This window comes from Lycium ferocissimum, chromosome 6 (assembly GCF_029784015.1).
Source record: "Lycium ferocissimum isolate CSIRO_LF1 chromosome 6, AGI_CSIRO_Lferr_CH_V1, whole genome shotgun sequence".
Taxonomy (NCBI): Eukaryota; Viridiplantae; Streptophyta; class Magnoliopsida; order Solanales; family Solanaceae; genus Lycium; species Lycium ferocissimum.
In genome coordinates this window covers 19,965,831-19,981,924 of record NC_081347.1, presented here as the reverse complement: position 1 = coordinate 19,981,924, position 16,094 = coordinate 19,965,831, and the positions used below count along the sequence as shown (strand labels likewise).

Here is a 16,094-nt window from a genome sequence, read left to right as displayed (position 1 = left end):
ATTTTTTACCGTTTATTTGAATTAAATTCATATTACACAATGTTCAATGTTCCAATTTCAAATTTTTTTATGACACCTAAAGGACCGATTTGACAACACAATGCCGGGTTATTTGAATTAAATGAATCTATTTAATATGAATCTATTTAAGATGAATGTTGGATGAGGTAAAAACTCATCCATTTCATAAGTTTAAGTCTTTTAAGTCATTGAAAAAAACCTATCTTAAGTTCCGACAAAAAATGGCTCAAGATATTCCACCAGTTAAGGTTTCAATACATTGAGATGGTATTATCCTTGATGACAATAGTACAGTTCGTTACAATAAAAGACCAAACGTTCATGTTAAATGTCCAATTGAAATGTCTTATGAATCACTAGTCACTTATATATATGAAAAAATGAAGGTTAGTACAGATGAGTATGAAATTTCTATAACAGGCAGATATCCACAATCAGTTTGCAATGGTATAGTGCTTTATGGTAGGCATTATATCAATGATGATGATTCTTTAAGGGATTATTTGAATGCGCCAAAAGAATTAAAACATTTAGTCCCTTAATGTTCTGGAGATGTATGTTGAAAAGATACCCAGAGAGGTTCCGCAAGAACGACCCGTCAAGCTAACACGTATGGAGATTTTATGTCTTACGGGGTATTTTGAGTGGCAAAGCATTGAAAATCTTATCCAACAATTAAATCAAACTTGGTAAATATGCATTCTTATATTATTATTTTGTACAGTAGCACGTGTTTATTGTATGTATTGGTAAATAACCATTTTTAAATCTTTGTAGGGGTTATAGACCTGATACGAGTAATATTGGACAGTCATCTCAATTTAGTGGAGCAAGTCATTATTATCAGAACTCTCAGTCCAGTGGAGCTGATTATTACAATAATTCTCAGTTCAGTGGAGCTGATTATTATAATAATTCCCGGTTCGGTGCAGCTGATTATTATCAAAGCTCGCCAGTGGTACCACCTGTGGATGAAAGGCAGTCCTCTCAGTTTGGTGGAGTTGATCACTCTCCACACCATGCTCATAATCAATATGTGTAGATTCATCACCTAGATGCTAAATAATATATATATATATATATATATATATATATATTTGTGAAATTTAACATATGCAATCTATCGTGTAGGAGAGGCCTTTCTTAGATGGCGCCGATTGTCCAAGTTATGTGGATACATCGAGAGAGTGATGGCGATGAACCAACTAATAATGCAGAGGTAACCGATGATGAATATAGTGATGGGGATGAAGAAGATACGCATTTTACTCCCCAGAACCAACTCACCACCACATACCACCTCCGATGGCAGAAAACCCAATTCCTGACAGCCCAATGCAGTGGCATTCTGACTATATTCCATATCTTGACAGTCTACAAGGTCGTGAGGATGCATTTGTCTTCACAAGAGATGATTATCAAAGTCACCAAAAAACGTAGATTGAACCAAAAAATCCCATGACTGATGAATGCGTCATTGCAAAGGGAATGCAGTTCACATAAAAAAAGATGTTCCAACGGGCTGTCAGAATGTATTGTGTAAAGGATATGAGGGAGTTTAAGGTTGATGACTCAAACAAATCGGTATGGAGGCTGATTTGTAAGCGACATACTCAAGGTCGGCTTCGTGGTAGCTTCGGGAATTGCTAAGCCGGATGGTCTGTGGGAAATCACAAAATTCCACCCGAAGCACACTTGTGATATGGGACAAAATTGAGCAGATCATTTTAATCTAGATATAGACATGATTGCTCATGTGTTACTTAAACACATTGAGGAAACTCCAAGGTAACTTATCTAATCGTTTACATTATAAATCTTATAGCAATTAAAATATCATTGCTAAATGTTGTTTGTTTAAACTTATGCAGGATGCCTATCAAAACTTGTATTGGCATGGTCCACTCAAAATATGATAAAATCATAAGCAAGAGAAAGGGATTTCTCGGGAGCAGACGTGCTTTTGAAACGATATTTGGAACTTGGGAATCCTTTTTTTAGGCGTTGCCGGGGTATATGGCGGCTCTACAACATGCTAATCCTGCATTGTACGGGCGGCTTTTAGAGGGCGTAATTTTCGACTTCGGCTTTTGGGCATTTAAACCAAGTATTGATGGTTTTGCTCACTGCCGGAATGTGATATCGGTAGATGGGACGCATGTATATGGCCGATATGACCTGAAGCTCCTAATTGCAGTAGCTATGGATGCCAATGGGTCAATATTCCCCCTTGCTTTCGCAATTGCCGCCAACGAGAGCAACGATACATGGGGGATGTTCTTGACTCATCTACAAACTCATGTTATTAAGGGTCGTGAGGGCATATGTGTCCTATCAGATCGTCGTAAAGGCATATTGCACAATATGCGTACTCTGGAAGGGTGGTAGCCTCCACATGCTTAACATCGATATTGTTTAAGGCATTTAAAGGCTAATTTGCAAACAAAGTTTGCAAATGGCACTGTAAACAAATTGATGTGGGGGGCTTCGATGCAAAGATCAACAAAGAAAATGGGGTGCAAAAATGGAGCTGCTAAAGGAAGTGAGTGAGAGGCATATGTTTGGTTGATGAAATTAGAAGTTGAAAATTGGACGCTTTATGCTGATGGAGGAAGGAGATGGGGCATGCTCACAACGAATAACTCAGAGTCTTTCAATGGACTCCTCAAATCTACTCGAGGTACTCGAGGGCTACCTGTCACCGCAATGGTAAGACTAACTTTCAGGCAGGTCGTGGAGCGATTTGCGGATAGGACAAGGCAGGCAAGAGCTATATTAGCCGACGAGAGAACATGAATGCCAAAGCCCTATAAAAAGATGGAGCACCATAGAAGAAAGGAAGAGGGTCACCAAATGACCGAGTATGACATCATTCAACGAGTGTATGAAGTTAGAACGGGTTATTACGACGGCAAAGGAGGAAACAAACATATTGTTACTGAGCGTACACAATCATGCACTTGTGGTAAGTGGCAAACGTACCACATGCAATGTTCTTATGCAGTCAAGTGCTTTGAGAGAATGGCCAGAAATGTAACTGATTATGTGGCGGAGGAATATAAGGTCGTAAAATACCTTAAAGCATATTCGGGCCAATTCCGTCCCCTTGGTGATCAAGCTTATTGGCCGCGCCGTTTTCTATGATTGCGAACAAGAACCATATCCGTAAATTGGGAAAAAATAAGCTAACCCGTTATCACAATCAAATGGATGTTAGTGAAAAGACTTACTCTCGCAAGTGCTTGACATGTAAGCAATTTCGGCATGATAAGCGTTCATGTGGGCAAAACTCCCGTGGTGGCAAAGACATCCGGGAAGTAGAAGAGTGTCTCGAACTTGATTTTTTTTTTTTTTTTAAGTCTATTGTAATTTAATGATGTATTTCGTTGCTAATGTAATGAAATATTTTTCAATTATTATGAACCTCTCGTCTTGAACCAAAAAAGTACTTTCATAGCTTTGAGAGTAAAACAAAAGATATTAATCAAAACGCTATAAAATATGGCCCTTAAACCTAAATATAACAAGTTTTCAAACGTACTTCGGAGCACTTTAGAACTCCTAAAACGACGATCCAAATGTATATGTATACTTGATGTAACGAGCCGATATTATTGTACACTAAAAAAAAATATTAAGTTCTATATAAAATATTTATATTCCAGGGTTTTGAAACGTGACTAATCTTGGGTCAAAGTATGCAAAAAACCTTAATTTTGAGTTTGATTTCCACAGAATAAAGGTTGGGCTGGGGGGTTTAGGCACGGGTTTCAAAAGGGCGAAAATGCAAATGTACACTTTGGTCCTTTCACACACAGAATCTGTGCGTGAAGCCTAGTTTTTTTTTTTTTTTTTTTTTAATGGGTTAGTTTGGTTCCCATTTTTTTTTTTTTTTGTTTGGGTTGCAAAAGTGTCGTCCCCTAATGTCTATGTAAAATTGTGCATATTAAACGCTACGTTTTGACATTGTTTATTTACAACCCAGGCGTATCTTATCAATTGATTATAACCTGGAAAATCAAAGGAATTATAAGTAAGAACATGTCAGCAAAAAAATAAAAAAATAAAAAAAATAAAAAAAAGGCACATTTAAAAATAAATTCTATTAAATCTTGGCAGAGACGCAAATAGTAGTAGAAGAAGAAATAAAAATATGCATAGGATGTGTTATTTTACTTTACACAGCAATGGGCGTATATGTATCGAACATATATCGGAGTCCTAAATCAATGGAAAACAGTAAATACTTAGAAAGTAAATCTTAATCGGACAAGAAGACCAGTTCTAAATCAGCGAAAATTGTAATGTGTCAGTACCCCCTTCCAAACTCAAGGTGAAACCCAAATGTTCAAAACAAAGGTTTGATTTATTACACGTAAAAAAACATATGTTGTGTTTGACTAATCTCTTCTGAAAAAGTATTTTTGAGTGTCGAATTCCGAATAAAGGGCATGTAAAATGCATTTTAGAATTATATTATTTAAATGCATATATTGCCTGTAATATTTATTATAGGAGATTTTAGTTAAGGTTTCATATTTCTTTTAATCACAAGGTAAGAAAATGAAAAAAAAAAAAAATTGAGAGCGAAAGTTTATGAAATTTTACTCATAAATATGTTATCGACAATGCATGGTTTTAATTGTTGTTCATAACAATAACAACATATCCAAAATAGCTCAAGAGAAATAGCAAATCAGAGAGGTCAAAAAAGAAAAAACAAATCGAAGCAGGTCAAAAAAGAAAATAACGGAAGTGAAGATACCATGACAGGATACCATAGAAAGCAAGACAAAGCATTTTGGAAAAATGACAAGGAACATCAAATAGTAAAAAAAAAAATCGAAGGACAAGAACTACAAAAGAAATACTACGACTACTAGTATGGAAAGATAAGCGAGACAAAACCCTATTACCTACTAACCTTCTAAGCTAATCCATGTCCTCCCCAACCTTTTATCTAAGTTCATGTCCTCGGTAAGCTGCAACTATGCCATGTCATGTATAATCACCTCTCTTCAATACTTCTTCGGGCTACCTCTACCTCTACCTCTCCTGAAGCCAACCATAGCCAACCTCTCACATCTCTTCACTAGGGTATCCGCACATCTCCTCTTCACATGCCCAAATCATCTCAGAATCTTCCCATCTTGACATCCACCGCAATATTCTTATTTCCGCAACTTTCATCTTCTGAATGTGAGAGTTCTTATCGGAAAAGTTTGGTAAATATAAATAAATTTTTGATTAGGGTATCTTCTGCTTCCATGAAGAAAATCTAACTTTTCAGCTTCTTCTCTACAATTTAAAATATATTCTTATGCAAAAGTAATTATTTTGGCCAAATACCTTAATCTTTTAAATAAGTACTTTTTTTATGGTAAAAAAAGCATAACCTGCGGTTTCCAGACACATCTTAAACTGTTTTATAAAATACAAACTGATGAACTTTTGAAATACTCTTTCAAAATTATTTTGAAAAAAGCACTCAAATAAGCAGAATTAAGAAACATGATTAAAATGAAGCCTTAGTAGATTGATGGTAGTTGAATGAGGGGAAAATGACCTAATAATACCTATTTAAGACTCTATATTACAAAACATAAGGATATTTTTTCTTATTTACAAAATATACCAACAAAACCAAAAAGTATACCAGATTTAGGCTTAATGGGATACCACGATTTTAGGCTTTTTCTAAGGAAGAAAATTTGATTTTAAATGTGGACTTAATTCTAGGATAGTTACCATTCAACTTTTTCTTCTTCTTTTTAAAAATATTTCTCTCTCTCTCTCTCTCTCTCTCTCTCTCTCTCTCTCTCTCTCTCTCTCTCTCTCTTCCTCTATGATAGACACCATTTTCATACCTAAAGTCCATCTTCTCTCCTAGTATAAATTTTCAAACCAATATTACAACGTACTTTTGATTACTAACTTGTGTATTAATTGTATATAAAAATTGATTTGTATCGTTTTGAGATATATATGATCATTGTGTGTTTTGAAAATCTGTATAAATTATATAAACTGTACTTTTAAAAAATGTTGAAAACTAATATATATATGAAACGTGTATGGAGCCTGCTATATGTCATTTTTCAGATATATGAGGCACAATGTATATGAAATGTGAACAAATTTGATATCAATTAGTCTAAAAAATGTTGAAAACTGATATGTGTATGAAATGTGGATGGAAGTTGGTTTGTGTCAATCAGAAAACTTATTATACATATATACTTTCTCATAATCTATACATACTTTGATCAGATTTTATACAATTTATATGTATTTTATCATACTCACAATATACATACAACTTTTATACATATTTCATACGTAGAAATTATAACAAATTTATACATTTATACATATTGCATACAAAAATTAATATATATTTATTTTTTGGTGTATGAACTTTGTATGGAATTGGTTTGTATCAATTACAAGTTTATTATACATATTTTTCTCAAAATTTATACATACTTTGATTAGATTTTATACAATTTATATGTACTTTATAATAATCAAAATACTCATATAATTTTTAGACATATTTTATATATAAAAATTATAAGAATCTATACAGTTATACATATTGCATACAAAAATTATACATATATGTTTTTTGGTGTATGAGCTTTGTACATAAAAATTACCGATTATAATGGACTTTTTTGAGTAAAAGTTGAAAAAAATTAGGTAACAATATCTCTTAATTTTGAATGGGGAGAGAAAAGTGGATGAAATAAGAAAGCAAAAGTTGAAGAAAATTAGGGAACTATATCTCTAAATTTTGAATGGAGAGAGAAAAGTGGATGAAATAAGGAAGCAAAAGTTGGAGAAAATCAGGGAACTATATCTCTAAATTTTGAATGGAGAGAGAAAAGTGGATAAAATAAGTAAAACGATTTCTTTACCTTATTTAATGTGTTTTATTTGCTTCTTTTTAATTTACCTAATTCGTATAAATTTTATAACAAATCTATTGATATATTTTGTAAACTGAAATATATAGTCTATTCTATAAATATATCCCTTATCATGTATATATATGTGTTTTTTCCCTTGAACGAATGCTGACCATAGGCACCGGTGCATCTCGGCGTCGATAAGATTAAATAATACTTTCAGAGCCCAAATCACTGAATAATACTCCATCCGTTTCAATTTATGTGAACCCATTTGACTGGGCATGGAGTTTAAGAAAGAAGAGAAGACTTTTAAACTTGTGGTCCTAAATGAGTCACATTATTTTGTGTGGCTATAAATCATTGCATAAAGGTAAAATGTTTTCAAATATAGAAAAATGTCATTCTTTTTGACACAGGCTAATAAGGAAATAGGTTCATATTAATTGAAACAGAGGAATTAATTTATTAGTCATCTTTGACAAAATAATAAACCGCCATAGTTGACTAGACCGCGGAAACTTAGATCGAACGACAAAATTATATGACCATATGGGGAAGGGGCTGCAAACAATTTTCCAAGAACAAAAAAGAAAGAGCATGTGACATTGTTGAATATTCGCTTTAGAATTGTAAATCTTTTTACTGCAGTAATTTATTAAGTTTTACCTAGTCAACTAGTTAGACTTAGTATTTAGGAGTTGATTTCTATTTGAATTTTGAATAAATAGGATTTTCTTTGCTTATCTTTAGGTTTTTAAGTTAGTATTTTATACTATAAATTGTAGTCTTATACTGCAGTAAAAATATATCGAACTTTCAACTTCAGTTCATAAGCTCTCTTCTTTCTTGTACTCTATTGCATTCAACTCTAATTCTTATAGTTTTCTTCCGCTTTATTTTCCTGTATTTTCTTTGTTTCAAAACCAACAATTGGTATCTAGAGCCTTTTTTTTCTTAACGGACTTGTGAGTAAAGAAATGGATTACGAAAATAGTTTTTCACGAATGGCTCCTCCTGCTTTCGATGGCGAAAATTACCAACTATGGGCTATTAGAATGGAAACTTACTTGGAGGCCCTTGATCTTTGGGAAGCCGTGGAAGAGGATTATGAAATTAATCCGCAGCCAAACAATCCCACCATGGCCCAAATCAAGAGCAACTAGAGGAAAAAAAAACCAGGAAGTCCAAGGCGAAAGCAACTTTTTCTGTTGCTGTTTCAACAACTATTTTCACGAGAATTATGTCTCTCACATCACCAAAAGAAATTTGGGATTATTTGAAGAAAGAATATGTTGCAGATGAGAGAATACGAGGGATGCAAGTATTAAATTTGATAAGGGAGTTTGAGTTGCAGAGAATGAAAGAATCCGAGACTATCAAAGAGTACACAGACAGATTGCTTGGCATTGTTAACAAGGTAAGATTGCTAGGCATTAAATTTAAAGATTGAAGAATTGTTGAAAAAATTTTGGTAATAGTGCTTAAAAGATATGAAACATGTAAAACTACCTTGGAAAACACACAAGATCTGTCCAAGATTACCTTGGCAGAGTTTTTAAATTCTTAACAGGCACAGGAGCAAAGGAGGCTTATGAGGCAAGATGGTATGGTTGAAGGAGCCTTAGCAGCCAACCACAAAACTCAAAGCACGGGTAAAAATTTGAAAAATTACCTACCTTGCCAAAGACTTGTGGAAAAATGGGACATCCACCATTCAGATGTTGAAAGAGGCCAGACGCAAAGTGTAACAAGTGTAATGAACTTGGTCATGAAGCAGTGATTTGCAAAAACGAATCTCAGAAACATGAGGCAGATGCACGTGTAGCCGATGAAGAAGAAGACCACCATCTTTTTGTTGCAATGTGTATATCAAGTAAGGTTTCAATAAATTCTTGGTTGATTGATAGCGGTTGCACTAACCATATGACTTATGACAAGAGTTTATTCAAAGAGTTAAAACCCACTGAAATATCTAAAGTTAGGATCGGAAATGGTGACCAGATTCTTATTGAAGGAAAAGGAACCGTTGTCATTAAAACAAGTTCAGGTAATAAGACAATTTCAGATGTTCTTTATGTACCTAATATTGATCAGAACTTGTTGAGTATTTGTCAGTTGGTAGAAAAAAGATTCAAAGTATCCTTTGAGGATAAGCATTGTTTCATCAATGATGTTACTGGAAAAGAAATTTTAAAAATTAAGATGAGAGGTAAGAATTTCTCATTTGATCCAATGGAAGATGTTCCTGTAGAACAAGCAAAGGATCAAAGGCCTAAAAAATCAGAAGATGATACTCCAATTGAAAAAGCAGAAACAAAAAGTGAACCTAGGCTTAAAAAAGCTTGCAATGTTCCAAAAAGAATTAAAGCAATGGAGGAGCTGTCAATGTTTCAGGAAAATAAAATTGACAAGCTTAAAGTCAAGATGCAAACGGAGTAGGAAAACATGCCAGAAATTTTTAGCAGTCAAGCGTTGCAATCAAGTAGAGAAGTGAATTTAATTCACTACAAGTCCAAAGATGAATCTGCAGATTTATTTACAAGGTCACTTTCAGTTATCAAGTGTGAAGATTCCAAGATAGAAGACCAAAATTTTGTAGTTCCTAAAGCAAGGAGGAGTGTTGAATATTTGCTTTAGAACTGCAAATCTTTTTACTACAGTAATTTGTTAAGTTTTACCTAGTCAACTAGTTAGACCTAGTACTTAGGAGTTGATTTCTATTTGAATTTTGAATAAATAGTATTTCCTAGTCTTTAGGAATTTGTTATTTTCAGCATATTTTCTTTTCTTATCTTTAGGTTTTTAAGTTAGTATTTTATATTATAAATTGTAGTCTTATACTGCAGTAAAAATATATCGAACTTTCAACTTCAGTTCATAAGCTCTCTTCTTTCTTGTACTCTACCGCATTCAACTCTAATTCTTAAAGCTTTCTTCCTCTTTATTTTCCTGTATTTTTTTTTTGTTTCAAAAACCAAAAAACATTATTAGAAAAAAAAGGCTTTTCTCACCGATATTCTGCGAGAAATTTGTTGTTTATTCGGAAAACGATTCAGTTGAATTTGTGTTCTTGGTCAAGGACACGTGGATCAAAGTGACTAGTAAAGAAACACAATATGCAAGTATAATTGATATGAACGAAATGTAAGAAAAGTAAAGTTAAGAAATAGCCTGAGCCGCGTTAGAACCCGGTGTTAATTCCTCCGGTCAGGCTTGTGATCGGAGACATAATAAATCAAAGAAGAACTTAAAATAGAGCAATTGTATAATGTATGCTGTGTATTGCACTTGAATTTTGTGTGTTACAATGGGAATGATAATCCCAATTTATACTAAGGGCTAACGGTACATATTTCATGTATTGCGCCCCTACCAATAATGAGCATTAACTACGTAATAAAATTAAGAAATAAGGAGGACCAATAAGCCTAATAACACCACAGGATAACGTTAAGCCCAATTTGTAACGGCAGTCCGTTGAGCTCTCCTCCAGAGCTATTCAAACGGTCTAGCTGTATCTCCAGTACAATGAAGCCACCTCCGGTGAAGATGTGTGCCGACTAATTCTTGACTTATCCCTTTTGCCACATGTCGTAATGGCATTAGTCCAGCTATGTTATATGAATTTAGCCCAATACAGATAGTCCCTCCACTTTCCAGGATTCGAACAGTCATGACCGAGAAGTGGAAGAGATTTTGGGAAAGAGTGTTTGAGACTCTTCAGACGATTGATAAGACATATTACACAGTAGTCTGACTCCTCCAGAACACATGCCCTTCCTTGAATGGGTATTGATCCGTGTTCCTCTTCGTGGGGTCCCAAGGCTCATGATGACCTCTAGCTGTTCATGATGATCTCTGGCATTATCTTTGCTTATAAATATACTCGACCAAGAACCCAATTCCCCTTACTCTCTATTTTGAACGAAATTCTCCTCTTTGCAAAAGAAACCACTCTAAAAAACAAACTCATGTAGCCGGAAAAAAGAAAAAAAATTCCCAAGCCTTTAAAGGAACAATCACGACTACACCCAGCTCCCCTAGAAACACCGCTGCTTTTATCGGCACCACTGCTTCCTTTGCCGCTCCTTCGCCACCTCCTATCCCCGTGGAAGAACGTATCCAAGGTGGGGGAAGGAGGAATCCTTTGGCTAAGACCATCGTGCCCAAAAACTGGCACTGGGAGAATGATTTTACTGCCAAAACCGTCATTCTGGGCCAACCCGGAGTTCGTGACTCTCACGTCGGTGACTACCGTACCCGGATCACCTCTAATATAGTTTCCAAGGTCAAAGATAACTGCCGGTGGAGAGATACCAAATCCTCCTCCCTGGCCTGGAAGAAAAAGTGACTTCTTACGAACCAGGGTACTCGTTCGTCTATGCATATCCCTTCTCGATGAAAATCGAGAATGGCGTCGATGAGGTGATCCTGGAAATGTATTGGCGTTATAAGGTGTGTATAGCCCAAATAGGTTCCTTCGATTTGGAGAGCCGTGGTGAGCATCAGGTACTTTACGGACCAAGCCAAGGTAGGATTCACCCTAGCCCACTTGATCCGAGTTTATTCTTCGAGGATTTTTCGAGGAGGGGTGATAAAGCTCACGAAAAGAGGTGGCAAGTCGCTGCTCACCGACCTAGATGATGATAATGACAGGGGGTAGCTAAAACTCTTTGTGATCATTTCCACCGCTGACCTAATCCTGCCTGGAGGGAAAACCATACCAGAGAGGTGGAACCCTGCTCGTAAGTTTGCGGCTCCTTCTCTGAAGTATCCAATCTCATTTCTAAACTGCAACACCTTGAATATTTCTTTTTTTTAGCTACGGCCTGGGAGCCCTTGGAGATTGAGGACCGCGAAGATTGGACCCAGAGTATCTTGAATATTTCTAACCCCGAAACCCGCACATGAAAAATTCTGTCGGAAGATCGAAAATGGATTTCAAGTAATGATGGTAAGATTAACACTCTTCCTCATCCTTTTGCTTTTTCTCAAACTTAAAATTCTTACGGTTCCTTCACAATCTCAGATTTGCCAAAGTTAACTCCTAATGTTCTGCTTATTGAAGCCCTGGATGACGCTACGATAGCCCTCCAGATGGTTGACCAGATTTGGGAAGCAAGCATGCCCGGAAGAGCTCCTCTTCAAGCCTCCGATCCAGGGTTAAACGGACCAACAGAAGACAAAACAAAGGCCTAAAAGGAGCTACTCAAATCCTTCCACCATAATCCAAAGAACCCTCCGACAATGCCAGTGTTTCATTGATCATGGACCTTGACGGTCCAAAAGATGCTAAAGATGTACAACCTCTCTCTAGGAGCCTCTATGGGACAGGTCTTCCGAATTTCACCGTTAGGAGTGAGCCCGTGCTATGGGTGGAGATGGAGATTGCTGACCGCGGAGCTCCGGTGACTCAAGCCTCCTTTGCCCGGTAGGATCCGAGGCCGCCAACCTGCCCATGTCGGCTTGCACTTCTTTCGTCGTACCAACTCCTCACATCCCACTGGTACATGCTCTCGCTGTCGCTGATCCCCAAGAAGAAATACCTTCAGACAGAGAACGGCTCTTGTCCCAGCCTGTGGGCGTGGCTAATTATATGAAATACGTGGCTTCAGAGAGGGACTAGATGAAAACGCGAGAGGTCTCGGTAGAGTGTTTGATAAATGCTGGCAAACACGCGGCTGCCCGAGTAATATATTTTCCCTTCGAACCCCTTATAATCCCTTGCTCGATCAAAATCTAACTTTAGTTTTGTTAATCGGCACATGCCAACTCTTTCTGCAATGAAGGCTTATATAGAATGATCGGGGAAAAAGTTGCCCTCATCCAAGAGAGGGATTCAGCTACGGAGCGGATGCTGTCAGTCGAGGCGAAGGTGGCTCAGGTAACAAAGTTGGCTAGAAGCCAAACTTAGCCAATCTGAACCTTAAAAGGAGGCCTTCCGCCAACAAAACACCATCCTGTAGAACAATATGGATAACTAGAGGAAAAGGTAGGGTATGGCCAATGATACCGTAGCAGAGATGACGGCTCGGCTGTCTGGTCTCAAAGTGGATATGCGCTCTCTGGAGGAACTCACTCAGGCAAAGAACAATGAGCTCGCCACCATCCGGGCCAGAAAATGAGGATCTGAGGAGCCGGATGGCAGTGGCCACGGCACAGAATCTGAAGCATTGGGATGCCAACTTAGAGCTCTCGGGATCCATAACAGCACTTTGGAGTGAAAATGTAGGGCTGGTCTCGGTCGCTTAGATGGTTGAGGCCAAATATCAATCGACCATTGACAACCATAATCTTGCCTTGATCTGGAGCACCTATCAGATAAGGAGGCAGACCCTCGAAGCAATCAGAGATGAGAGCATCGGTGATATTGGAGTCGAAATTGAAAAAGCCCTTCTGCTGGAACAGAGGTCGGTGGATTCCTCGGAAGAGGGGCACCACGATGAGGGAGACATAGATGATGCCTCGGGTGATGAAGAGAACTTTGAAAAAGAAGCACCAGTCGTGGGCCAAGTTCTTCTCTCGGAGGTGAATCCCGACCATTCTGCTGCTACTCTGGACGCATATGGATCTCCTGAGCTCCCAACTTCAACCCCGTAGAATTACTTGTTACAATTTTTGTTTCTGTGGAGCTTGATCTGTAAAGCCTTGGCTGACCATAGGATCAGGCGTACCGATTTTTTTTTCCAGGATTGTAATTGTCTTTTTGACTCCAGGTCCTACAATCCCGGAGAGACTTTTATGCAATGCACTTATCTTCATGACTTGTTCTTTATTTAGCTCTTGCATTTGTTTGAATTCTCCGAATAAGACTTATTAGCCCCTATTTGGAAGGATAAAATGACCAAGCTTGTGATTTTAAGGTCTCGGAGTTTTGGTCCAAAGGGTTTTAACCTTGAAAATCGAAATTCTAGTAATTTGGGTTTTCTTTTATACTTCCAAACTGCATGTCCCCTGCGAGGTTTATGTTTCTGGTTATCATGCCAGAAAAGTTTTCGTTCGGCTGCTATTATATCTGAACTTAACCTTCTTTCCTTCTTTATTTATTGTTTTGGAAGAGGTTTTATCAACATAAGAGATGGCCCTTATTTTTCGGTGATTTAGAAAAAGATGTCTCCAATTTATTTTGGCACAGGTTTTCGGTATGCCATAAATTGCATCCGTGTAGCGTACTTGCTTTCCATGGCAAAGATTTTTCTTACGAAGGAAATTTCATTGATTCCATTGACTTTGACTTAAGTTGCAAAATAGAAGCACGACTGCTATCTAGTGTGGTTAGTCTGATTACATGTATTTATGAATTTGTCCGGGCAATCCCCGGTTCTGACTGTAGTCTCAGAAATTTTGACTATTTTCTTTTTGCTCATGGCCAAGTCTTATAGCTTCACACGAGTGTATATCTAGCCTCCCTAGTGTTTGGTAGTAAAGAATGAAGTTCCAAGCATTGTGGAATGCCCCCAGGGAAACATTCAAATAGCCGTACGGCGCTGCCTCATTAAAAACCTTGCCGAAAAAACCCGATTAGGACAAAAACCGGGCGAAGGGAAAAAGAGTGCAGCACCACCGGCCACTGTTTCCCTGGTCAGGTGTAATACGTTTTGAGGAAGCTAACGTTCCAATTTCTTGGGAACTTATTTCCGTCTCCATCTTCCAGTTGGCATAACCCTTTGCTGGCAATGCTGATTAATTTATTGGGGCCTTTCTAATTTGGCTCGAGCTTTCCAAAGACTGTCATCTCGAGTATTTTGCGTTACCTTCCAAAGTACCAAGTCCCAGATTTTAAAGTGTCGGAGATTAGCTCGACGGTTATAGTAATACTCCATCCGCTGCTTTGGGCGACCATCCGGACGTACGCAAGATATCTGTGTTCTTCTAGTCAGTCCAATTGCACCAGTATTGTCTCCATGTTGGGTTGCTCTTTTGCCCGATCGTACCTTAAACTTGGAGTACTGACTTCTACCAGGATCAATGCCTCCGCCCCATATTCTAGGAGAATGGAGTTTCTCCGGTTTTGACTTTGCCGTGGTTCTATAAGCCCACAACACCTCTAGTAATTTTGACGGCCAAGCTCCTTTAGCGTTCTCCAATTTCTTCTTCAAATTCTGAGTAATAGTTTTGTTCGTTAACTCTGCCTGACCATTACCGCTGGGGTGATACGGAGAAGAGGTTATGCGTTTGATGTTCAAATCCTCGAGGAACTTAGTGACCTTGGACCCAATGAGCTGTGGGCCATTATCACAAGTTATCTCCTTCAGGATGCTAAAGCGACAAATTATGTGTTGTCAAATAAAGTCAATCACCTCTTTCTCTCGAACCTTTCGGTATAAAGCTGCCTCGACCCACTTAGAGAAATAGTCGATCACCATTAGTACAAACCGTACTTGACCCAGTCCTACTAGCAATGGTCCGACTATGTCCATCCCCCGTTTCATGAATGACTAAGGGGAAATCACCGAATGCAGCTCCTCGCTCGGTTGCTGTAGCATTTGAGCATGCCGCTGACATTTGTTGCACTTGCGAACGAATGCATTCGCATCCTCCCCCATTCTAGGCCAGTAATATCCAGCCCTGAGCAATTTCTTAGTGAGTGACTTCGCACCTGAATGATTGCTGCAAATCCCCCCGTGGACTTCTCACATTACATACTTAGACTCTTCGGGACCTATACACCTTTCCATTGGACCGAAGAAACATCTCTGGTGAAGCAGGCCGTCCAGGATGCAGAACTGAACCGCTTTAGCTCATAAAGCCTATGATGCCTTTGAATCATCTGGTAACTTCTCGTGATTGAGGTAGTTTAGAAATTTATTCCGTCAGTCCCAAACCAAGCCTGTGGAATTGATCTCATCATAACCCGTTTGATCTAACGCCGAGTGTAATAACTGAACCACCGATACAAAATTCGAGCTTGATGACTCTGATGAAGAGCCCAGATTGGAAGCGCGTCCGCTTCTACATTCCCTTTTCTAGGAACATGCACCATAGTCCATTCTTAAAATCGGGCAAGTAATTTTAGCACATTACAAGGTACCGTAACATGCCTTCATTTTTGGCCTCGCATACTCTGTGTACTTGATTTACTACCAGTAAGGAATCATACTTAACCTCGATGACTTCTGCACATAGTCCCCGGGCTAGCTCGAGACTTGCAATGAAAGC

General features: G+C 37.9%; 1 protein-coding gene across 1 annotated transcript; it reads left to right on the top strand.

Moving 5' to 3' along the window:
- The first annotated feature begins 8,175 nt into the window (after positions 1-8,175).
- On the top strand, positions 8,176-9,374 carry LOC132061192 (uncharacterized). The gene is made up of 3 exons (XM_059454047.1): positions 8,176-8,352; positions 8,506-8,688; positions 8,736-9,374. The coding sequence occupies exons 1-3, from the start codon at positions 8,176-8,178 to the stop codon at positions 9,372-9,374; spliced, it is 999 nt and encodes a 332-aa protein (XP_059310030.1).
- The last annotated feature ends 6,720 nt before the right edge of the window (positions 9,375-16,094 follow it).

Coding starts and splice junctions, on each gene's coding strand:
- LOC132061192 (XM_059454047.1), top strand. CDS start 8,176: ATGTCTCTCACATCACCAAAAGAAATTTGGGATTATTTGAAGAAAGAA. Junction 8,353..8,505: donor TGCTTGGCATTGTTAACAAG/GTAAGATTGCTA, acceptor AATTCTTAACAG/GCACAGGAGCAAAGGAGGCT. Junction 8,689..8,735: donor AGACGCAAAGTGTAACAAGT/GTAATGAACTTG, acceptor AACGAATCTCAG/AAACATGAGGCAGATGCACG.